This window comes from Balaenoptera physalus (genome assembly GCF_965194825.1).
Source record: "Balaenoptera physalus genome assembly, chromosome: 9".
Lineage (NCBI taxonomy): Eukaryota > Metazoa > Chordata > Mammalia > Artiodactyla > Balaenopteridae > Balaenoptera > Balaenoptera physalus.
Window position 1 is genome coordinate 27,938,910 of NC_138888.1, and position 27,055 is coordinate 27,965,964.

The 27,055-nt window shown below is 38.1% G+C and overlaps 1 protein-coding gene across 1 annotated transcript in view; it reads right to left on the reverse strand.

Annotated features, from left to right (window-relative positions):
• The window catches only part of PDE7B (phosphodiesterase 7B), a gene marked incomplete at its 3' end in the record, with an annotated part of 632,720 nt that overhangs the window by 371,638 nt on the left and 234,027 nt on the right, over window positions 1-27,055 (reverse strand). The window contains exon 5 of the mRNA XM_082474733.1: window positions 19,339-19,388. Within this exon, the coding sequence (XP_082330859.1) occupies window positions 19,339-19,388 (50 nt within the window). The remainder of the gene's footprint in view (window positions 1-19,338; window positions 19,389-27,055) is intronic.

The following is a 27,055-nucleotide window of genomic DNA, read 5'->3' on the forward strand; positions in this document are numbered from 1 at the left end:
ATTTCCCCCTGTAATTCAAAATTCTTTTTCTGCTTTCTGAGCCGTGTGCCACTGAGCTGCTAGCAAGAGCCATAATCATGGGCAACACAAGCCAGACACAGGGTCAGGGCGAGCATGTGGCCAGCGCTGGCTGATGGAGGGCTGGGCCTTGTCTTCCTGGAGGCGTGGCTCCTTCTACAGGGGAGAGTGGTAGAGATTTTATTTGAAAGTCAATTACTTGTGAAAGAGAAGCGGATGTAAAGGGTAAATCTCAAAGGGACGTGGAAACAGTAACCATTGCTCTCATTCCTCTTAAATAGTAAATGCTCCAAAAAGTGAAAAACAAACAAAAACAACCACCACCAGAACGAACATGATGGGAAAGTTCGAGAAGACCTGTATCTTGGGTCAAACTATTCTTTTAAAAAATGTCTTATGCAAATAGAGTAATAATGAAAATGCCTAGATTGAGAGTACTAGACACATACAGTGACAGAAAAGACAGAGTAAAGTTGTGTGGGAGTTAAATACACCAAAATTTGCCCACCACTGATTTGAAATAACCAGGCGGAAGGGTTGGGCATGGTTTTGGGGTACAGAGAATGGTACTCCAGGGTCCACTTACCCTCAACCTATTTGTAAAACCTACTATTAGTGGCAAGTGACGGGGCAGGGGGTAGGCTGGAGCAATGTGAAGACTTTTCCCTTAAGATCACATTGGCAACTAATGTTATATAATTTCCTTTTACTGACCACAGAATAGCTGGTCATTATAGCATCTAGGCACTATGCATCGCTGTTGTCATGTAATACCACACACAATAGAGTTTACCACAAATACTGCAGTGAAACTTTAAATGGTAAAATCCTAGCAAAATACTATGATTTGTAGAGCAATAGTTCAACAGGAAGGAAATGTGTGACTTTCTGTGGGCATTTACGGTAAGTGGGGAAGCATAATGATGATTATGGGTATTTGAAATGTGCTTTTGAGTAGAAAATTTCAAAATAAAGAATAATAAATAAAAATACTATGCATTAACATTTTAAACCATTTCATACAAAATTATTTATACCAGTAATTTTATTTTGTTCTAACAATGCTGGGTTCAAGTGTAATTATGTGCAAGTTATCTTTCACATTTCCCATCTTCCTGTTCTCCCTAACTCCTCAAATATTCAGGTTATATGAACTGCATCCTACTCCCCTCAACACACACAGATTAAAATTTCCCTTCTGAAAAGGGATCTTAAAAGCAAAACCATACTAAGGTGTAACTGATAATGATCTTGATATCCTACCTGTTTCAAAACACTGGCCATTTAAGTTTTAGAAGGCTTAACTGAAAAGACTGAATCAAAAATGCTATAATGCAAAGAATTCCTAGATAATTTCTCCTGTATCTCCAGACACAGTCCCTACTGGTTTCTCCTTGCTGCCTCAATATGATCATTATAGCTATAATTTCTCATTTTTCCTTATTAAAATGCCAATATACTTGGGAAGAAACCGTTATTATGCCTTATTAGCCAATAATACACAAGCTGAATTTATATGATCTTTTCCCTGAAAATTAATCAAAAGTGGATTTGTTAGGAAACAAGATGGTGAGATCAGCTCTAAGAGGAAAAGTAGAGAAGTTCACTTATTGAGATCGTTATATGCCAAGCATAATGCTGTATCAATATGGTACAAGACTATGTATATTATTTCACTTAGTTTTCACTTAAGTGGCATGATGTAGGTAGTTTCTCCATTTTATAAATGAGAAAACTGAGATTCAGAGAGGTAAACCTGAAAGCCGAAGCTCATGAGTGACAGAGATTCAAACCAAAAGATGTGTGAATTCAAAGGCCTTGCTTTTTCAAGGAGCACTGAAATCCGAAGGCTCGAGGCCCACAAGCCCCACTAGAGTCCAGCAAAGTTGGCCCTGTCATTTGCTCTCAAAACTGGACCAGGAACAGATCTCCGATTTCCTGACTCCTGGCTGAGTATTCCTTCCACGAGACCACACAGAAGTCTCTTACGCAATCATCAGGATTAGGGCTTGGCTCCCTTGCCCAGCAGCCAAAGCTAATCTCCATGAGTCAAGCCAGATCTTTTATACTGGTCTGGGGCAACTGGAGGTGAGAGTCAACCTGTGCAATGCCTCTTCTGGAAATGGAAGGGGAAGGGAGCAACAGGAATTTGGCTTTCTCTTCAAACGCCTCTGAAAAAGTATCAATTAGTCCTTCAAGACAATTGTTCTTATATGTGGTGCTGAGACATAGGGGTGTGTGTTGCACTTGACAGAGGCAAGACATAGACACTGAGTCCTCATCAGTCATGGGGTCACTGTCCTGAAAAGAACCACAGCTGATGAGACTATAAGATCTCAGTAAAAGCAGGGGGAGGGAGAATTAAATTAAATTAAACCAGTTATTTCATTTGAGTTAGAACAATAGAAAGTCTAGGAGAACATCCACTTTTTTAACCATTGATGTTACAAATCTTCTCCAAAATGCACTCCCATAAATCAACTTCTTTCATCCATCCAGTGTCACCGAACCATCTAATCAAGTTGGATTTTTATAAAGTACAAATGCAGGTAAACAAAAAGATTTTCTTCTCCAACTGAACAATTTTCATAATTGTCTGTAAAACCAACCCTCTATTCTAAGTTCAGGTGACGGTGAGATCCAAGCTGACTGTAATATTTTCTTTAACTTCACATTCTTGTGAATCCTACATAAATTTCTGGTATAATAAATAACCTGTACTTCTTTCATCCTCATGGAATGAAAGGAAGCTGAGAGACCAGTATGATACCTTTGCCATGTTTTCTAATGGGGTTTTAGATTGCTCTTATCAATTTGTACAAACTCATTGTGTTTTACATACACTAACCATTGTATGTTATATTTGTGTGGATATTCTTTCTCAATTCGTTATTTTAACATTGGTAATTTTAATGTATTCAATATATTGATGTTTTGTAATTTCTCCAATGATTTCTAAGCTAAGAAACTCCTTCCTACCCAGAGATAAGCTAAATATTTTTCTATAGACTTTACAGATAAATCTATAGATTATCTTTTGTATTTTTAGTGTAATTTTTTTTAGCAATTCATTCTTAAATCCTATTGGAATTAATTTTGCATTTGGAATAAAGTGATGATGTAAAGTGATTTTTAGACAAATAATTAAACAATTTTTATTAATGCTGTCTACTAAATAATTGATTCAACTTCCATAATGATTTCTGATTTTTATCACATCATACCACTATATATATTAAGATGTACTTTGGGCTACATATATTTTTTCCATTGGTTTGCCTGAATTCTCTTGTAAGCTGACACAAAAATATGAACTATTTTATGCCTGAAAAACCAAGTTGACCTATATTAATTTTCCCCAAACTTTAAAAAATATATATATGAGTGTGTGTGTATACGTATTTATATATACATGGATATGTGTATATATATATTCACATATATACATATTCTCACGCTACATTCTCATATGGGGTTTGGTTTTTCTTTTTTTTGGATTACTGGATTTTTCATGCAACAGTATCTAAAAACAAACGATAGAGGGGGAGCTTCAAGATGGCAGAAGAGTAAGATGCGGAGATCACCTTCCTCCCCACAAATACATCAGAAATACATCTACATGTGGAACAACTCCTACAGAACACCTACTGAACGGTGGCAGAAGACTTCAGAACTCCCAAAAGGCAAGAAACTCCCCACGTACCTGGGTAGGGCAAAAGAAAAAAGAAAAAACAGAGACAAAAGAATAGGGAGGGGACCTGCACCAGTGGGAGGGAGCTGTGAAGGAGGAAAGGTTTCCACACACTAGGAAGCCCCTTCTCAGGCGGAGACTGCGGGTGGCGGAGGGGGGAAAGCTTCAGGGCCACGGAGGAGAGCGCAGCCACAGGGGTGCGGAGGGCAAACCGGAGAGATTCCCGCACAGAGGATCGGTGCTGAGTAGCACTCACCAGCCCCAGAGGCTTGTCTGCTCACCCACTGGGGCGGGCGGGGGCTGGGAGCTGAGGCTCGGGCTTCGGTGCTAGCCGGGAGGGAGTCCGGGAAAAAGTCTGCAGCTGCCAAAGAGGCAAGAGACTTTTTCTTCCCTCTTTGTTTCCTGGTGCGCAAGGAGAGGGGATTCAGAGCGCTGCTTAAAGGAGCTCCAGAGACGGGCGCGAGCAGAGGCTATCAGCGTGGACCCCAGAGACGGGCATGAGATGCTAAGGCTGCTGCTGCCGCCACCAAGAAGCCTGTGTGCAAGCACAGGTCACTATCTACACCTCCCCTCCCGGGAGCCTGTGCAGCCTGCCACTGCCAGGGTCCCATGATCCAGGGACAACTTCCCCGGGAGAACGCACGGCGCGCCTCAGGCTAGTGCAACGTCACGCCGGCCTCTGCCGCCACAGGCTCGCCCCGCATCTGTACCCCTCCCTCCCCCCGCCACCTGAGTGAGCCAGAGCCCCCAAAGCAGCTGCTCCTTTAACCCCATCCTGTGTGAGTGAAGAACAGATGCCCTCAGGTGAGCTACATGCAGAGGCGGGGCCAAATCCAAAATTGAACCCCAGGAGCTGTGCAAACAAAGAAGAGAGAGGGAAATCCCTCCCAGCAGCCTCAGAAGAAGCAGATTAAATCTCCACAGTCAACTTGATATACCCTGCATCTGTGGAATACCTGAATAGACAATGAATCATACCAAATTGAGAAGGTGGACTTTGGGAGCAATGATATATATATATTTTTCCCTTTTTCTCTTTTTGTGAGTGTGTATGTGTATGCTTCAGTGTGTTAATTTGTCTGTATAGCTTTGCTTTTACCATTTGTCCTAGGGTTCTGCCTGTCTGTTTATTTTCTTTGTTTTTTTTTATTACTTAAAAATTTTTTTCTTAATTATTTTAATCACTTTATTTTATTTTACTTTATTTTATTTTATCTTCTTTCTTTTTTTTTTCCTTTTATTCTGAGCGGTGTGGAGGACAGGCTTTTGGTGCTCCTGCCAGGCATCACGGCTGTGCCACTGAGGTGGGAGAGCCAAGTTCAGGACACTGGTCCACAAGAGACCTCCCAGCTCCATGTAATATCAAATGGTGAAAATCTCCCAGAGATCTCCATCTCAACGCCAAGACCCAGCTCCATTCAATGACCAGCAGGCTACAGTGCTGGACACCCTATGTAAAACAACTAGCAAGACAGGAACACAACCCCATCCATTAGCACAGAGGCTGCCTAAAATCATAATACGGCCACAGACACCCTAAAACACACCTCCAGACATGGACCTGCCCACTGGAAAGACAAGATCCAGCCTCATCCCCCAGAACACAGGCACTAGTCCCCTCCACCCGGAAGCCTACACAACCCACTGAACCAACCTTAGCCACTGGGGACAGACACCAAAAACAACGGAAACTACGAACCTGCAGCCTGAGAAAAGGAGACCCCAAACACAGTAAGTTAAGCAAAATGAGAAGACAGAGAAACACACAGCAGATGAAGGAGAGAGGCAAAAACCACCAGACCTAACAAATGAAGAGGAAATAGTCAGTCAACCTGAAAAAGAATTCAGAATAATGATAGTAAAGATGATCCAAAATCTTGGAAATAGAATGGAGGAAATGAAAGAAACGTTTAACAAGGACCTAGAAGAACTAAACAGCAAACAGTGATGAACAGCACAATAAACAAAATTAAAAATTCTCTAGAAGGGATCAATAGCAGAATAACTGAGGTAGAAGAACGGATAAGTGACCTGGAAGATAAAATAGTGCAAATAACTACTGCAGAGCAGAATAAAGAAAAAAGAATGAAAAGAATTGAGGACAGTCTCAGAGACCTCTGGGACAACATTAAATGCACCAACATTTGAATTATAGGGGTCACAGAGGAAGAAGAGAAAAGAAAGGGACTGAGAACATATCTGAAAAGATTATAGTTGAAAACTTCCCTAACATGGGAAAGGAAATAGTTAATCAAGTCTAGGAAGCACAGAGAGTCCCATACAGGATAAATCCAAGGAGAAACACACCAAGACACATATTAATCAAACTATCAAAAATTAAATACAAAGAACAAATATTAAAAGCAGCAAGGGAAAAACAACAAATAACACACAAGGGAATCCCCATAAGGTTAACAGCTGATCATTCAGCAGAAACTCTGCAAGCCGGAATGGAGTGGCAGGACACATTTAAAGTGATGAAGGAGAAAAACCTAAAACCAAGATTACTCTACCCAGCAAGGATCTCATTCACATTTGACGGGGAAATTAAAACCTTTACAGACAAGCAAAAGCTAAGAGAATTCAGCACCACCAAACCAGCTTTATAACAAATACTAAAGGAACTTCTCTAGGCAGGAAACACAGAGAAGGAAAAGACCTACAATAATAAACCCAAAACAACTAAGAAAATGGTAATGGGAACATACATATCGATAATTATCTTAAATGTAAAATCATTAAATGCTCCAACCAAAAGACACAGACTGGCTGAAAGGATACAAAAACAAGACCCGTACATATGCTGTCTACAAGAGACCCACTTCAGACCTAGGGACACATACAGACTGAAAGTGAGGGCATGGAAAAAGATATTCCATGCAAATGGAAATCAAAAGAAAGCTGGAGTAGATATTCTCATATCACACAAAATAGACTTTAAAACAAAGACTATTACAAGAGAAAAAGAAGGACACTACATAATGATCAAGGGATCAATCCAAGAAGAAGATATAAGAATTGTAAATATTTATGCACCCAACATAGGAGCACCTCAATACATAAGGCAAATACTAACAGCCATAAAACGGGAAAATGACAGTAACACAATCATAGTAGGGGACTTTAACACCCCACTTTCACCAATGGACAGATCATCCATAATGAAAATAAATAAGGAAACACAAGCTTTAAATGATACATTAAACAAGATGGACTTAATTGATATTTATAGGACATTCCATCCAAAAACAACAGAATACACATTTTTGAAGAAATGTGAAATAAAAGGAATCCGAATCGGAAAAGAAGAAGTAAAGCTGTCACTGTTTGCAGATGACATGATACTATACATAGACAATCCTAAAGATGCTACCAGAAAACTACTAGAGCTAATCAATGAATTGGGTAAAGTAGCAGGATACAAAATTAATGCACAGAAATCTCTTGCATTCCTATACACTAATGATGAAAAATCTGAAAGTGAAATTAAGAAAACACTCCCATTTACCATTGCAACAAAAAGAATAAAATATCTAGGAATAAACCTACCTAAGGAGACAAAAGACCTGTATGCAGAAAACTATAAGACACTGATGAAAGAAATTAAAGATGATACAAATAGATGGAGAGATATACCATGTTCTTGGATTGGAAGAATCAACATTGTGAAAATGACTATACTACCCAAAGCAATCTACAGATTCAATGCAATCCCTATTAAACTACCAATGGCATTTTTCACAGATCTAGAACAAAAAATTTCACAATTTGCATGGAAACACAAAAGACCCCGAATAGCCAAAGCAATCTTGAGAAAGAAAAACGGAGCTGGAGGAATCAGGCTTCCGGACTTCAGACTATACTACAAAGCTACAGTAATCAAGACAGAATGGTACTGGCACAGAAACAGAAATATAGATCAATGGAACAGGATAGAAAGCCCAGAGATAAACCCACACATATATGGTCACCTTATCTTTGATAAAGGAGGCAAGCATATACAGTGGAGAAAAGACAGCCTCTTCAATAAGTGGTGCTGGGAAAACTGGACAGGTACATGTCAATGTATGAAATTAGAACACTCCCTAACACCATACACAAAAATAAACTCAAAATGGATTAAAGACCTAAATGTAAGGCCAGACACTATCAAACTCTTAGAGGAAAACATAGGCAGAACACTCTATGACATAAACCACTGCAAGATCCTTTTTGACCCACCTCATAGAGAAATGGAAATAAAAACAAAAATAAATAAATGGGACCTAATGAAACTTAAAAGCTTTTGCACAGCAAAGGAAACCATAAACAAGACAAAAAGACAACCATCAGAATGGAGAAAATATCTGCAAATGAAGCAACTGACAAAGGACTATTCTCCAAAATTTACAAGCAGCTCATGCAGCTCTATATAAAAAAAAACAAGCAACCCAATCCAAAAATGGGCAAAAGACCTAAATAGACATTTCTACAAAAAGATATACAGATTGCCAACAGACACATGAAAGAATGCTCAACATCATTAATCATTAGAGAAATGCAAATCAAAACTACAATGAGATATCATCTCACACCGGTCAGAATGGCCATCATCAAAAAATCTACAAACAATAAATGCGGAGAGGGTGTGGCGAAAAGGGAACCCTCTTGCACTGTTGATGGGAATATAAATTGATACAGCCACTATGGGGAACAGTACGGACGTTCCTTAAAAAACTAAAAATAGAACTACCATATGACCCAGCAATCCCATTACTGGGCATATACCCTGAGAAAACCATAATTCAGAAAGAGTCATGTACCAAAATGTCCATTGCAGCTCTATTTACAATAGCCAGGACATGGAAGTAACATAAGTGTCCATCAACAGATGAATGGATAAAGAAGATGTGGCACATATATACAATGGAATATTACTCAGCCATAAAAAGGAACGAAACTGAGTTATTTGTAGTGAGGTGGATGAACCTAGAGACTGTCATACAGAGTGAAGTAAGTCAGAAAGAGAAAAACAAATACTGTATGCTAACACATATATATGGAATCTAAAAAAAAAAAAAAAAAAAAGGACTTGAGGATACAGGGAGGGGGAAGGGTAATCTAGGACAAAGTGAGAGAGTGGCATGGACATATACTACATACACTACCAAACGTAAAATAGATAGCTAGTGGGAAGCAGTCGCATAGTACAGGGAGATTAGCTTGGTGCTTTGTGACCACCTAGAGGGGTGGGATAGGGAGGGTGGGAGGGAGGGAGATGTAAGAGGGAAGAGATATGGGGATATATGTATATGTATAGCTGATTCACTTTGTTATAAAGCAGAAACTAACACAGCATTGTAAAACAATTATCCTTCAATAAAGATGTTAAAAAAATAAAAAGAAAATCAAACAATAATTGAATACAATACTAACATACATAATAACTAACATTTGTTGAGAGTCTGCATATGCTAGAAATGATTCAAAGTGCTTTGTATATTGAAGTGGTTAATTTTACGTGTCAACTTGGTTGGGCCACAGTGCCTACATATGTGATCAAACATTATTTTGGATGTTTCTGTGAGGATGTTTTAGGATAAGATGAACACTTAAATTGCTGAACTTTGAGTAAAGCAGGTTTCCCTCCATTAATGTGGGTGGGTCTCATCCAACCAACTGAACGTCTGATTACAACAAAAGACTGACCTCCCCAGAGCAAGTGGGAATTCAGTCAGCAGATGGCCTTTGGACTTGAACTGTAACACTGGCTCTTCCTTGGGTCTCCAGCATGATGGTTTTTAGACAGATCTGTGGCACTGACTTTTCCCTGGATATCCAGCCAGATGGTCCACCCTACAGATATTGGACTTGCCAGCCTCTATAATCACATGAGCCAATTCCTTAAAATAAAATATATCTCTTCTCTGTCTCTCTCTTTCTGTATGTCTGGGGAACTGTGATGCACATATATGTACAGAGTCACTTTTTTCATTACAACAATCCCAACAGGTAGGTATATTTTTACCATTTTCATTCTACAGATAAGGACACTGTGTCTGGGAAGCTTAAATATCTTGCCCAACATCACTCAATCAGTTGGTGGCAGGATGGGGCTTCAAACATCATTGCCCCCAGTTTTAAAAATGCAAAATACTTTTTTAAGATCAATGAACTAACTTAAAAATTATTTTATTTCTCTCTTGAGAAAAAAGAACAAAGCTAGAGATGTCATGCTTTCTGACTTCAGACTATACTACAAAGCTACAGTAGTCAAAACTGTATGGTACTGCCATTAAAAACAGACTATAGATCAGAGGAACAGACTAGAAAGCCCAGAAATAAACCCACACACCCATGGTCAATTAATCTATGACAATAGAAGCAAGAATATACAATGGAGAAAAAACAGTCTATTCAATAAGTGGTGCTGGGAAAACTGGACAGGTACATGTGAAAGAATGAAATTAGAACATTTTCTCACAGCATATACAGAAGTAAACTCAAAATGGATTAAAGACCTAAGTGTAAGACCAGACACAATAAAGCTCCCAGAAGTGACCACAGGTGGTAGAGTCTTTGACATAAATCATGGCAATATTTTTTAGGATATGTCTCCTAAGGCAAAAGAAACAAAAGCAAAAATAAACAAATAGGACCTAATAAAGTTAAAATCTTTTGCACAGCAAAGGAAATCATCAACAAAGTGAGAAGACAACATACTGAATGGGAGAAAATATTTGCAAATATATTGACTAATAAGGGGTTAATATCCAAAACACATAAACATCTCATACAAGTCAATGTAAAAAACCCCCAAACAATCCAATTTAGAAATGGGCAGAAGATCTGAATAGACATTTTTCCAAAGAAGACATACAGATGGCCAACAGGCACATACATGAAAAGATGCTCAATGTTGCTTATCATCAGAGAAATGCATATCAAAACCACAATGAGATATCACCTCACACCTGTCAAAATGGCTTTCATCAAAAAGTCTATAAATAACAAATGTTGGCAAGGATGGAGAAAAGGGAACCCTAATACTCTATTGGTGGGAATGTAAACTGGTGCAGCCACTATGGAAAACAGCATGGAGGTTCCTCAAAAAACTAAAAATAAAACTGCCATATGATCCAGCAATTCCACTGCTGAGTATATTTCCGAAGAAAACAAAAACACTAGTTCGAAAAGATACATGCACCCCAATGTTCCTAGCAGCATTATTTATAATAGCCAAGATCTGAAAGCTACCTAAGTGTCCATCAACAGATGATAAAAAAGATGTGATATACATATATAGGATTATTACTCAGCCATAAAAAAGAATGAAATTTTGCCATTTGCAACAACGTGGATGGACCTAGAGGATATTATGCTTAGTGAAATAAGTTAAACAGAGAAAAAAATAGTCTATGTTATCACCTATATGTGGAATCTAAAAAAATAACACAAACGAATGTATATATCAAAACAGAAACAGACTCACAGATATTGAGAACAAACTAGTGGTTGCCAGTGGGGAGAGGGAAGGGGTGGGCAAGAAAGGGGTATGGGATTAACAGATGCAAACTATATTTATAAAAAAAAAATAAGCAAAAAGGATATATTATACAGCACAGGGAAATATAGCCATTATTTTGTAATAACTTTAAATGGTGTATAATCTATAAAAATTTATGTTATACACCTGAAACTAATATTGTAAATCAACTATACTAAAATAGAATTTGTAAAAATTATTTTGTTTCTTTAAAAACAAAATAATACATTGCAGTTCCTTATTTGGGTTTGATACCTTTTTAGGAAAATCAAAATACTTCAGAAGGTAAGTTCTTAAAGTGGTTATCAAAAAGCAAATACAAATAAATTATTTGCCTTTCTCACTCTCATTCCCTCATGAATGTACAGTTGAGGTTTTCAGTAGCTACATGACATATGATGATGTCAGTGCTCTGAAGTTAACAAGTAGTAGGTTTATTTTTGCTAATTTTGAGTCAATAAAGAAACAAATATTTAGAAACTTCTCAAGTTTAACTTCTAATATAGTAAATACTTATTGATATAATCCTCATAAACAAAAGCCCTTTGGTGTACTAAATAATTAATGCATTTAAAAGAGATTCCAAGGCCAAGAAGTTTGAGAACTGCTGTTTTAGAGACATTACAAAAAGTAAGACACTTTTGTTAAGTGAATACTATTATTTACAGTTTAGCAGAGGCATTTTTACAGTTTTTACAGGGTTCTTCAATTCTTCTCACAGTCAAATCTGAGTAAGAGAGGGAAAAAATAAACCTAAAATGAATCTTCACAAATATCTTCAATGTTTTTTCAATTTTTAATGTTTTTACTTGGTCACAGTCAGAATAATTTTAGGCCCCGGGTCTATAGTTCAGTCATAATTTTTCCAATTTTATCCAATTCCCATTGGGTAAATGTTAGCTTATCTTTTTACAACGGTGAATAAAAGACTAACAAAACATAGCCCCATCTTTCTCAAACGTCAAATAGCGGACATTAGCAGGAGAGGCCACTGAAGGTGTATATGGTGGAGAAGAGATCTGCATGCTGGCACCTGGGTGCATGGTGACCCTGCACTTTCTGGTCCAGCCTCCTGTGGGCTGCCTTGGGGGCATCCACATCCCCTGGGTATTCTCCCAAGGGTGGAGCAACAGCCGTAACAAGTGAACATCACTTTGCTGAGCATTGCAGAGGAGCAGCGGCAGAGCTGAGGCAGAGTGTTCTTAGAGCAGTAACCTCCTCTGGAGATGCAGCTTGGCTCGGCTCCAGGGGCAGAAACAAGAAGGAGTTCAGAAGGCTCATCTTCCTTCTCTATTTGATAAACGTGTGCTCTCCCGTACACCAGGGAAAATGCAGCGTAGAGTCCTTGCCTCAGTGTTACTAGATGAGTCAATGAGATGGAACAAAGGAATCTCGACTGACTCCTTTCTCTCACCACTGTTTGTGGAGAGTCTTGTTCTGTCAAAATCCAGTGGTTAACACTCCACACTTTCACTGCATGGAGCCCGGTTCCATCCCTGGTTGGGGAACTAAGATTCCACAGGTCACCCTGTGTGGCCAAAAAAAAAAAAAAAAAGAATCGACAACACCATCGCTCCTTGTGCTTCTATAGAATGTCACAGTTTATAAACCACTTTCACATTCATTATCTCTCAAGGACACTGTGAAGTAAACCAAGCAGGTGTTGTTATCCTTTTTTATGGATCAGAAAACTGAGAATCCAGAGGGTCAAGCAATTTACCCAAGGTCACAGGTAGTAAGAGCCTTGCCAGGCCTGGAAGCCAGCTCATCTGATTTCAATTCCACATCAGGTCCACTGCCTATGCAGAGAGTACACCTTGCTGGTTTCATCATTATATCTGAAATTACCTAACTGCAGGCATGTTTTGGCACAAGTGTATTTAGAAAGAAGGTAGGGAGACAAAAAGAAAAAATCAGAGATTGAAAAGGAAAAGAAAAAATAATCACAGGGAAATGCACATCCTTTTATAAAATTTGTGACTATCCTCATTTCTTAACTAATAATGCAAAGAAAGTCTGAGGTCATCACTGTCAACTTCCAGAGATTACAACAAATTTTTTACATGCACCGAAGTAATCATTTGAAATAGTAATGAAAACACCTGTTGATACAAGTTTTCCTTTATGGGTGTCAGTGGCCAAAATAAATCAGGGTGCTTCGGAGGTTCCAAGATTAAGATAGGAGTCCTTTGGCATTCGCCAGGATGCTCTCTTGAGGTCTACTGGCATGTAGAGGCGGCGGCTTTGGTTTCACAGCTCGTGCTGAATGCAGAATGGCCTTCTGCAGGATGTGCTAGAGTTTCTTTAGCCATTAATTACTTTTACAGCTGCAGCTCTAAAAATGGAAAGGATAAAAATTGCACTGTTTGTTCCACTGAAAGTGCAAAGGGGACCAGCAGAAAGAAATCCACAGACTCTGCCTTGCAAATGAATCAAATAAACTTTTCCTTGAATGTATTTTTGATTATTTGAAAATCACTTGTAAGAGAGTGTTAACAAATAACAGAATATGAATAAAAGAAAGTTCAAAGTCACTGATGAGGTAGGAAGTGAAAAACTGATGGCCCAGTGAGTGTGAGGACTTGTAGACATGGCATCTGGAGTGCTTTTTCTGCTGAGGCATATGACCATGCTCTGTCTTGGTAGAATGACAGTTCACAATAAATTAAATTAAAAGGTACTTTATAGAAAAACAAAAATACATTTCATCTTCACTTTGTTTTGTAGGTTGAGATGGGTACTTGCTACACACACAAACACTTGACTATCCACCCTGAACACCGTTACATTACAGCTGTATACAGTCATCTTTGTTAGTTATTTCTACCTTATTTCCCATTCTTTATCTTCTAGTCTCCTCTCCATTTAGCACCAGCTTTTCACAGCTGCAGTTTCAGGGCAGATCTCTCATTCTTCCCTTGGAGGGACACTGATTTGCATAAACATTGCAGCTTCCAATTACTCCACTGAATAAGTGCCACTTAGGGTCCTCGTAAGCCTGTTGTTACTGCTATTCCAAAGTAGTAGCAACTTTGAATGCCAGATTTGAAAAATGTGTCTGAAACTAGGGAAGATGTTTTAGAAGAAATTAAATGTGAATACCTGCTCTTCCAGCAATTCCCTTGTGAGGGTTTTTCAAATGATGAGTTGATTAATGATAACATGAAAATCATCAACCGAAGCAATCCCTATACTTTGGAGATGCTGTCTTTAAATTACTGACCTCTATACACTCGGATTTCTGATTTACATGGTCTTTTTAAAACTTCTTTAATTGGGCATATAGTAATTGTTTTATATAGTCAGACCTCTTCATGGGGTAGGTCATACATTGACATTCTGTTCATAAGTGTACACCTTGAAAATACTTTATGTTTACACCTGGGCTAAAAAGATAAATTATTGGATGGGGTGCAAGATTTTCTAAATCATATCAAATTCTCTTTCATAGGAAATATGTTACATCCATGTTCTAGTACATTAATGTGTGGTGATAGTCTTCCTCACACACAAGTCTGAAATAAAACCACTGCAACATTCTTATTTGACAGGTAAACTATAGAAATAAATAAGCCATTATATAAAAAAGAATGTCAGACTTTTCCTTTCAGTTAGAAGATTTTTTTCCAAATGAATTTAGAACCATCGATCATATTCCGTTATTAACAGTGGCTAGGAGTATGGGCTCTGAGGAGACAGACAAGGGATACACTATTGGCTTGTCACTTTTGGCTCCTTTGACCTTGAGGAAGTTCCTATACTCCTCTAAGCCTCAGCCTTCTCACTTGTAAAATGCAATAATAGTAGTGCCTATCTCATAACGTTGCTGTGGGCATTAAATAGATGATATATATAAAGAAGTTCAGCACAGAGGTAGGTACATAATAAGAGTTCAGTAAGGGAGAGCTACCATTTTTCTCTCCAGAATCCCTTTTTGTGCTTCCCCTTACAGAGAGGTGGCAGAGAGTACAGCATGTTAATTCTGCCCCATAATAAGCCTATATATGAATATGTATTTGGGAAATGGGGGATGAGAAAAATAATAATATCAGGATCGTTTAGCTTAAAGGGTAAGCAGTTAATGGGATTTAAACAGCAATGTTTACACTGACGATAACACAAGAGGAAGTTTAAACTGAGGAATATAAATTTTAGGTTCAGATTAAATAATTCATTAACCACAGCTTCTCAGTTACCTATTTTTGTTGTTGTTGTTGTTGCTGTTTGTTGATTTATTTGTTTTTCTTTTAGTAGTTCTCCTTATTATCTAGCCGTAAAATCAGAGTCATTATTTTTACTTCCCACTCCAGTCAGTCAATGTTTCCTTGTTCACATTCATCGGTTCCTTTTAATTCCCATCTTACCTCCCAGGCTGAGTTTCCATCCTGTCACCCCTAGATTAATTTAGTACCCTCTTAGACATTCTCTCATGCTTTAAATATCTTCCTCCTTCTATTAAATCCTGCGTTCTGCTATCAGATTAATTTTCCTCAAATACCACTTTGTTTCATCTCTTTGACTTCAGACTGCCTACATGGTAAGATGGGAATTCCTTGGTTTAGTTTTCAAGACTCTATACAACTTTAACCCACCTTTTTAGCTTCTTTCGCCCCAGCCCCCCAGCCCCTCTAATCCACCCGAGTAAGAGGGAAGTGGTACAGTATGAAAATGAGAACGTAGACTCCAGAGCACGCTACCTGCGAGCGAACTCCAGCACCACCAAACAGTTTTAAACTACAAGTTCAGATATTCTGAATTGTGCAACAAGCAACACATGTACCTGCTGAAGGTGGAAATGAGGGCTTTGTCCATTGGTAAGTGTCCTACTTAAACCTGCCACATGGGCAACTAACCTAATTTCCATGTTTAAAGTAATCCTCTAGATGGAGATTGCAAAAGTTCCAATTCTAGAGAGACAGAGGATGGCTGGCAGCCAGAGGTGGGGTTTAGGGCATCAGCAATGAGAATCTTTCATGAGTCCCTTTGCCAGATTCAGGAGGTCTGCAGAGTCAGTGGAGGAGGGGTGCCGGGATGGAGGAAGCTAGAGATGGCAGGGCTGAGAGAGTAAGCTCACTAGAGGGCGAAGAGTCTGCCTGTCCCTTCTGTACTCTTTTCTCCCCACTCCCAGACAGAAATGAAAATTACAGTGTCCCAGGGGTCTGGACTGCTACCACCTCAGGCGCCTGAAGTGCTGAGAACCATCCGGTAGGTGTTGCTGTCACAGGTCACAGAGAGCCATCCCGTTTGGGTCTGGGCCTTACTCAGCAGACACTGAGGGCAACAGCTCCCTGGCCAGTTTCGTAGAACCTGTGGGAGAACAGCTCTCCACGACTCCCCTGAAGCCCAAGACCTCAAGAGCTCCCAGCTTTCTTCAGCCCCACCGTGATTTGCTCATGAATGAGCTTTGGGAGTGGGGTTTAGACCATAACCTGCCCAGAATCCCCTACATTTCCTAGATGACATCTATTATTACATTCTTATATCAAATGTTCTTTGGAATAATAAAAATAACATTTTTGAGCTCCTACTATATTCAGAACCTAACCACATCGCCTCTAACCTTCACACTCACTGGCAGTTCCTCTTCGTCAATGAAGAAACGGAGACGCGTTTAGCTTAAGTGGCAGAACCAGGACCCTAACCCACACCTTTCTGCCTCCAGATCAAGAAGCCTTGCAGCCTTCTTCACACGGATCTCTTGATCTCTGACCTTCTCATTTGTTTCCCACAGCTTTGACCTGCCTCTCATCCCCAGCAAAGTCTGAACACGAATTCTGGCCCTGAGCTGAGGCACACTTCGTGAAACTTCCTATGGCTCCTGCTCCACCCTCTTTTAACATACGATGGGCTGAGAGGATGTGAAATGTAAACGTTACAGTTCCTGTGCTATTCCTCATAAAGATTTAAAAGAAAATATAGAAAGCGAAGCAAAGCAAAGCTAATAACTCCAGGTTGTGTCTGTTAGTTACAACACGATAAAGGGCAGAGTCAGTCCTACCATATAGCAAAAGTTACATTTAGAAGATAAATGCAAGATATTTAGAAAGCACCTCATAAAAAATTTATGCTGTACTATTATGGTCTTCAAGCCAAGCAGTCGGCGTGTCAACAAATCTTTACAGGGAAACTATTATGTGACAAGCACGGTGTAGGAGGCTGCAATACGTCTGCCTTGATTTATGAGTTTCATCTTTCCTATTGAGTTTCTCATAAACTTTTCAATATTCCTATATTCAGGTTAAAGATTCTAAAATTTTGAATAAATTATGTTAAATGACATACTAGCATACTAGTGAATACTTTTTGAAGACTGTGTTTTATTCATTCTATTCATTTTTATGACTTTTTTGCAGGAAAGATGAAACACTTTTTCATATGTAATGACACTCTTATAACTTATAATTTGGTTAATAACTACAGTTTAGAAATTTATTTTTTACTTCAAGAGCTGATATTTGAAGGCTGGATCAAATCGCTAATGACTTTTCTGCAGCTCTCTTTTCTCCAGATCTACTTAACTGACGCTCTATTTAAGAAACAAACCAAAAACACCAACACTGGCTCTGTCACTAAAGTTTTATCAGACTGGCAGTCCAGGTCATGGAAACACCTCATAATGAGTATCATTAAAAAATATATATAATAATAATATCCTTTACCTGTTAGAAAATATTTCATTAGCAAGGAAATGTCTCAGTTTTTTAAAGCTCGACTTTAACCACTTTATCCTCTTGATTTATGTCCCTTTGATGCCTAAATTATCTGCTTAGCTAATTTGGTCCTGTGTCAACACGCACTGTGAAATCCCACTGAGCGGGGCCCTAAGTGATGTTCTACTTGTCAGGTGGCCTTCTCCTTGGCTTCCCTTTTATCTTTTCTCATGCCCCCTTTCCTAGGGGAGTTATATGACTTTGTATGCAGCACTCAGTTATAGAACAGAGCTACACCAAGAATGTACACACAGACAAGTAGGTGAGGGGTCCACCAGAGCTGAGGGGTCTTTCTCTGTAAAACTTAAGGACAAGTGGCCTCTCAGTTGAAAAACATCAGAACTCTTGCACTGAAAATCAGGCAGCGATCCAGCTATACCCGGTTGCTATTTTTTTTGGTATCCATTCTAAGAAGTTATCATTTTCATGAGAATGAGGTGCTTATTCCACCACAGAAATTTTAACTTTGGAAAGCATCTCTGTGTAGTTCTAATTTTTTCGAGGGCACTATTTTTCAGGCTTGTTTTTGTCTTTCATGTTTGGACATCTAAGTTCTCACTTTTTGAGGCTTCTGCTTCCTCGGTACTCTATCCTATGGTAGTTATGCTAGCACTCTATAATGAAAGCAAAAGCTGAAATGGAAGTTAATTCACACCCGAATCTATCTTCCTCATTTAACAACTTTTCTTTTGTTATACCTATAAAATTGCTTCAATCACTATTTCATTTAGGAAATGCTAATTTTTTATACAGTGCTGCTTCTTTTTGCTCTTCCTCCGGAAGAGTGAGCGATATAGTTCTAAAACAATATGGCTTATTGGTAGCACATCATTATACTTTTGTTAATAGCAATCCCTAATACATTGAACATTACACAAAAGTTAATAAAATATCTTTTTATGAGTACTGTTAATAAGGTAAGCTTATCAATAGCTTACTAGGATATTCAGTTTATATCATTTTTATATAATATCTTGAACATGAAATTATTTCTGTTTGATCCAATGACCTGATGAGAGCCTGAGCTTTGAGAATCAGAGGTTGGCTCATTCCTGTTAAGTAAAGCAATGCATTACTGATTTTGGAGCTAAACCAAACTGACATTTTCATGACCATTATTGACCGAATGCTTGTGTTCCCCCACCTCAATTCATATATTGAAGCCTTAACCCCAAGTTTGGGTGTATTTGGAGATGGAGACTCATAAGGAAGGAATTAAGGTTAAATGAGGTTGTAAGACTGGGGCCTTGATCCAATAGGACTAGGGTTTTATAAGAAGAGCCATCAGAGAGCTCACACTCTTTGCTCTCTCCCCATACACATGCAACAAAGGACGGCCATGTGAATACCTGTGAGAAGGCTGCCATCTGGCATCCCAAGGGGAGAGGACTTACCAGACACCAATCACGCTGGCACCTTGATCTTGGACTTCCACTCTCCAGAACTAGGAAAAAATAAATTTTTGTTGTTTAAAACACTTAGTCTACGATATTTTGTTATTGTAGCCCAAGAAAACTAATACAATGACGAACCTATTTTCTTGAAAAACGTTTAGCTAGTTATTTGTAAATTGGGCAATGCACAAAATAAAGAAAATACAACTTTAAGTTTTCCAAAATAAATTTCTATATTGGGGTATTCAAAACTGTGATCACTTTTTGCTTCGGGTTTTTATCTGTGAAATACCACTGTAAAATGAACATGACAGTTGAAATCTCATTAAAACCAACTTAAAACTTATCTAGGAATATCTCAGCAATGACATTCAAGATCTGGCATAGTTTTTAACTTCCAGATAAGGTGTAGCAAGACTGTTCATTATCATATATAGATCTGTAAAAATTGCTAAGAAATTGAAAGTAAAGAAAAAACGTTCATGAGTTCTAGACAGTTTATAAACAAGAATCTTGCTTTCTGATATTTCTTAAATTATTTATAGTTAAGCAATATTAACTATATAGTTCCGTAGTTAAGCAATATAGTTATATGATTAGGTCAATAAAATTGAGCAAATTAAGTAACAATTGCACTTGCAGTATAATTTGTACCTAAGAGACACGAACAAAGCTTGCAAGAGTAATGATTTTTTTGTTTCATAAGAAAACATATAGGCTTCCCTGGTGGCGCAGTGGTTGAGAGTCTGCCTGCCAATGCAGGGGACACGGGTTCGAGTCCTGGTCCGGGAAGATCCCACATGCCACGGAGCAACTAGGCCCGTGAGCCACAATTACTGAGTCTGCGCGTCTGGAGCTTGTGCTCCGCAACGAGAGGCCGCGATAGTGAGAGGCCCGCGCACCGCGATGAAGAGTGGCCCCCGCTTGCCGCAACTAGAGAAAGCCCTCGCACAGAAACGAAAACCCAACACAGCCATAAATAAATAAATAAATAAATGGATCATCACATTAAAAAAAAAAAAAGACAACAAACTAATATAATGGCTTTAATCATCATAAATAAATCATTAAATATATTTTAAAAAAAAAGAAAACATATAAATTATTTGGTTGTTATAAAACTCAGAACTGTATCAATCTTTAGCATCTTATGCAATAAAGAACTAATTTTTTTCCCACTGTTTTCCACCGAAGAATGAAGAAATATAATTTTCCTAAGGTCACAAAATACTGTCTTTGAGGAATTAATGTTTAATAATTATGTATTTTATCTCTGGACTTTTTCTTGAGTCAGAAAATAAGGATTAATTTTGTACTTAATTAGTGGAGAAACAAGCCTAAAAAATTGTAGATGAGGGACTTCCGTGGTGGTGCAGTGGTTAAGAATCCTCCTGCCAATGCAGGGGACACGGGTTCGAGCCCTGGTCCGGGAAGATCCCACATGCCGCGGAGCAACTAAGCCCATGTGCCACACTACTGAACCTGCTCTCTAGAGCCTGTGGGCCACAACTACTGAGCCCACGTGCCACACCTACTGAAGCCCACGCACCTAGAGCCCATGCTCCAAAACAAAGAGAAGCCACTGCAATGAGAAGTCTGTGCACCACAATGAAGAGTAGCCCCGCTCGCCCCAACTAGAGAAAGACGGAGCGCAGCAACAAAGACCCAATGCAGCAAAAAATAAATAAATAAATAAATAAATTTAAAATAAATGGTAGATGAAATTTTCAATCAAATTGTAAATAATTGTAATTCAACCAATAAAAACTAGTTCATTGCCATACTGAGCAAAAGTATCAAATCAATATGGTATTTGTTCAACACCAGCAGATGGACTGGAGCCAATGTGACCAAAAAGTGACAAGGCTGTCACAAAGTAACTATACCTGGAAATAGTATACCTGCCAAATTCAAACTAATTACTGGTACTAGAAGAGACCTTGATAAAGTGCCATTTCCACCTCCAACCAGGTTAATTTGTACTCTTATAATAATACACTCTCAGGCGTATCTTTGCTTTTTTTTCAGGATATTTGTCATATTTGCAATTAAAGAATCATTTGTATAATGCCTTGTGTGACAAGAGGCTCTAAGCTCCACTGGGGTGGGGCTACATCTGTCTTGTTCACAGCTGTGTCACCAGTGCTTGCAGCAGTAAGCTCTCAGTAACTATTTGTCAGATTAATGAACAAATGGAAGGGAGAAGATAGGAGTATCTATAGCTTAGTGGATCTATAGATGAATGCAATACCACCAGATAAAGTTGTCAAAATGACAGACACAACAGAAAGAAGACCACACTTCAAGGTCATTTGTACATCAGAAAGTGAAAAAAAACCTGAGGACCTTCGGAAAATGATTCATTCTATTTCCTAATGGAAATCTCCCACCTAGTAAATTCAATCTATTTTTTTAAAATAGCAAATACCTAGTTTATACTAAGTTTGGTCAGGAGGCAATCTGTAAGAATATTCTCCATATTACTGTATGGAGTAGCTTCAGGGTTTACAGATATTTCAAACTAATTTAAATGAATGAATCAGGAATTTTTGAAAACTCAAAACTGTAGCACGAAAAATCATGGCATACTGAAAGGCTTATGAGAGAACATAAAGCTAGGATTTAAATAGTTTCTTACTCACTAGATTATTAGTGAACTTGATTCTTTGTGAAAGATGTTATTCTTCGTTATTGAGAGAATTTTCTGAATGAAAGCAGTCAAATCATGGAAGTGTGTTCTGAAGGCTTAAATTATTTCTCAGTGTGGATAATAGAGTTATGTGTTTTAAAGAAAAATTCAATGCAACTATTCAAAGGCATCTTGTAAGAACAGAGATTGAGGGGACATTATGTGCTTCATAATAAATATGCATGTGTTTTCCTTCTCATCCTGTTTCTCTTTTTGTTTCTTAAATTTGTTTTTTGGTTTTTGTTTTGTTCCGTTCTTTTAAAAATTCAGATTTTTTAATTTCTCTCACTATCTTTTATTGAAGTATTGCAGTTTTTGTTTATTGTCCTAGGAGTTGATTTCATTCATTGGTTGACTAAGAACGGTAAGGTCATCCAGCAGATGTTATGGGCAGTATTAGTGATTATTAGGTTCGACAGATTAACAGCCCCTCATAAACTAGTAGTCACTGAAATTGTAGCCCAGGGAAGCAGCACGTGAAGATGGGCTCTGAGTCTGCTTCTGGGTGTCAAACATAACCATGGCAAGAGGAATCTTAGTATGCATAAAGCTGCCTAACTAATGAGAATTCATGCTAGATAGTCCCGCCAGGTTTGCTTAGCTTTTTTGCAAATGATGGACATATTCCCTAAATTAGAATTTCAGCCTGGTAGGAGACAGTTTAACCTGGTGCACAGGTGAACTTGAACAGTTATTGTGCAGATGCATTCTCTGGATCATTCTGACTTTTCTGATCTTAGTAACTTCCCTTATTCTGGAATACTTAGTCAATCACAAGAACTCAGTGAAAGCTGTTAAGAGGTCCTGAAACAAACAAGGGCATGAGAATAGTAACTGTTTAGCAGGGCCTGGACAGGAAATTTTGACTTAGAAAGGCAGGAAACAGATGCTGAAGATAGTTCACGACTTAAAAAAAAACACAACTGTGTATGGGAGCATAATAAAAAATAATTTAGTCTCAAATTAAGCAAATACTTGAGCACTTATTATATGATAAACCTCACAGAAATATAGTCACATACAGTAAAATGACAAAGATTAAAATGAAAGGCCTATTCATTGTGATAAGTTTTGACAATTGTATATAACCATGAAACTCAAATTTCTATTGAGCCTATAATCCTAGCTATAATCCCAGAATGTTCTCTCATGCCTTTTCCCAATCAACCTCTATGCCCTCTACCCACAGGTACCACTATTCTGATATCTTCAATCATAGATTAGCAGAATCACACAGTATGTACCCTTTTGCTCTGGCTTCTTTGACTCAGCATAATTTTTTGAAGTTTATTCATGTTGTTGTTAGTATCAGGAGCTAGTTCTTGTAATTGATGAGTTACATCAATATATTGTTTGAATACACCACAGTTCCTTTATCCATTCTCCTGTACATGGATATTTGAGTTGTTTCTAGTTTCTGTTTATTTATGAATAAATTTGCTTGGAACATTTTTGTAGGAGTCATTTTATGTACATGAGAAAAATACTTCTCTTGGATAAATGCCTAAGTGTAGGACTGCTGGTCTTACGGTAGGGTATATGAGAAACTGCTAGACAGATTTGCAAAGTTGTTATATACCATTTTACAAGTCCTATCAGCAATGTATGACAATTCAGTTGCTTCATATCCCCTCCAACATTTGGTATTGTCAGTCTTTTTAATTTTGTCATTTTAGTGGATTTGTAGTCCTATATCATTATCATTTTAATTTACACTTCACTGATGATTAATAGGACTGATCACTTTTTAATGTGCTTATAAATTGTGCATATCTTTCTTTATGAAGTATCCATTCAAGTCATTTACTTATTTTTATTGCGTTGTTTGTCTTATTATTGAGTTGTAGGAGTGTTTGTAGGTTTTTAATAAAAGTCTGTTGTGTTGCAAATATTTCCCCCAATCTGTGGCTTTCATATTTATTTTCTAAATGTTAGCTTTGATAAGCAGTTTTAAATTTTGATCAAGTCCACTTTACCAAATTTTCCTCTTATGATTAGAACATTTTGTGCTCTAAGAAATTTTTCTCTCTCCAAGGGTTGCAAAAAAAATCCTCTGTTTCTTCAAGAAGTTTTAGAATTTTATCCTTTACATTTTGGACTATGATCTATCTTGAATTAATATTCATGGGTGGGGTGTGGTATGGTTTGAGGTATTTTTGTTTTCATGTAAGTTGTTATCTTTTTCAAAACCATTTGTTAAAAAGACTTTCTTTACCCTATTAAGTAATGTTGGTACTTTGGTTTAAAAAAGAAAAATCAAGTGACTATGTAAATGTGGATCTGCTTCTGGATTCAATATTTGCTTTCATCTATCTATAAGTCTCTGTTTATGCAATGTAACACAATCTCGATTATAGTAACTTTTGAAATCAAATTGTATAAATACTCCAAAGTATTATTTTATTTCAAGATTGTTTTGGGTATTCTGAGTAGTTTATATTTCCACATAAATTTTAGAATCATCTTGTCAACCTCTATCAAAAAAAAAAAAAAAAAGAACCCTGCTGAGATTTAGTTTGGGAACTTTGAATTTATAGATAAATTTAGACACAATTCACATCTTAAAAATACTGAGTCTTTCTCTTCATGAACATGGTATATATTTCTATTTATTTAGGTCTTTATTTTTCCAGCAATATTTTTAGTTTCAGTGTAACAGATCTTGCACCTATTATTCTTAAGCATGTTATTTTATTTGATGCTGTTATAATTAGTATTGTTTTTTATTTTCCAATTGTTCTTTGCTAGTATATAGAAATAAAATTGATATTTTTATATTGACCTTGTATCTGCAACATTGCTTAAATCACTTGTGTCAGTTGTATTTTTTTAGATTATTTAATGTTTTCTACACACGTGATCATGCTACCTGTGAATAAAGATAGCTTTACTTCTTCCTTTTTAATATTAGAAATCAGAATACTTCTTTTCTGTCTTTTCTTTTTTGCTCATCTTATAGAACTGACTTCAACTTTTAGTAGAATGTTGAATTTACTGAACAAAGAACACATTCTTGCCTACTTCCTAATCCTTAGGGAAAGTTCTGTGTGAAAGAGATGGCTAGATATATATTGATAAATGGGCTGTGGCTAATGGCTTGGTTGGATGGTCATCAGTGAAAAGGAATGTGATTGGAAAATTGGTAATAGTGAGGTCTGGGAAGAGGTATGTGGATAGACTTTAGGCATAGATCATGAGGATAGTTCAATCCCACATCAATGCTCACAAAAGAGCTGTTGATTTGTAAACCGGCCCCTGGACACAGAGAGCAAGGAGAGACCAAAGAAAGAAGCAGACCACTCTAGGTTGGGAGGTGGTAGTTTTAATCAACAAGGGAATTTACTTAGGAGATTTGTCTCTGCACCCACCTGCCATAACCTTAAAAGTTTACCTAGAGGCCTTAACCAGGTTCAGTCATGTAAACTGTCCAGATGGGCTCAATGACACATTTATCTCTCAAGACTCTGTCCTTGGGACAGCTTCTAGCGCAGGGAAGGCAAGCAGAATGCACATTCCAAGGACGGGGAAGGAATGAGGAGCTGCAGATTGTCTGGGTCCAGCTTGCAGCAGGTCAACTGGTGGTCACAACCTCTCATGACCTTCTCCCACAAGAGCCACTTGAGCAGCAGAGGACACGATGATCCACTCTGTAGGCATGAGTGAACCTGTTTTTGCAGCTACCCCTGTCTTTGTCCAGTGGGCTCATAAACAAAGTGGTGGTGGACAGCAGGGAAAGAGGTTTTGCACAGGCTAAGCTACGTACACTTCCATGCATCACGGCTGATTTGACAACAGCTACTTCTGAGTGCCCAATCTGCTGTCAGAGATTAACACTGAGCCCCAATATGATACCATTTCCAGGAGGATCAGTCCAGCTACAGGGCAGTAAGTAGATTATATTATTTCCATCCTAGAAGGTGGATACTTTGTTCTCACTGGAAGAGGAATTTACTATGGATACAGATTTGCCTTTCCTTCCTGCAATGCTTCTGCCAAATCACCCTCTGTGGACTTACGGAATGCCTTATTCCCACAGTGACATTCCACACAGCATAGCCAAGGAAATCATTCTACAGCTAAGGAAGGGCAGCACTAGTTGGTGTGCATGGAATTCATTTGTATTATTATCTTGTCCATCACTCTGAAGCAGCTGACCTGACAGAATGGACTTTTGAAGACTGGCATCCATGCCAGATGGATGACAACACCTTGAAGGGCTGGAGTAATGTCATCCAGGATGGGGTATACAGTCCGGATCAGTGTTCAGTTTATGGTGCTTTTCCTCTCATAGCCAGGACTCACAGGTCTGGGAATCAGAAGAGAAGTAGGAGTGGCTCATGTCACTATTAACTGCTAATGAGTCACCAACAAAAATATTGCTTCTCATCTCCACAAACTTGGTTCTTCTGGTTTAAAGGTCTTAGTTCTCAAGAAAAGTATGATTCCACTGGGGGACACAGAAATGGTTCCATTAAATGGGCATCTGACACTGTCATTTGGCCCTGTAAAAATACTCATGGTAGTGAACCAGTGAGTAGAGAAGCAGGATTTTAATCTGGCTGGATTGATTGATTCTATCAACAGGATATGAAGTTTCCACTGCATTAGGAGGGTAAGGAGGGGTGTGTCCGTAATTCATGAAATCTCTCAGGACACACCTTAGCACTTCCATGCCCTGTGGTAAAAGTCAGTGAAAAACTATAGCAAAACTGCTAATGGTTTATACCCTTCAGGGGTGAAGAATTGGTTTATCCCACTAGGCGAAGAATTATGACCAGGCAAGGTGCAAAGAGGATATGGGTGGCAAAATGAAGCTTACAAATACTAAGTAAAAACGTGTGACCCATAGCAGAAATGAAGACTGTAATATTTGAGTATTTCTTCATTATTTTTATATGAACAATTTGTATTTTTATTAACCAGCTATATTTTTTCTCCCCTCACCCTCCAACATATAAGATGTGTTAATAGTAGCTAAACTTATGTCTCAGGATTTAAGTTAGAGTATATTAAAGAGGGAATGCGATT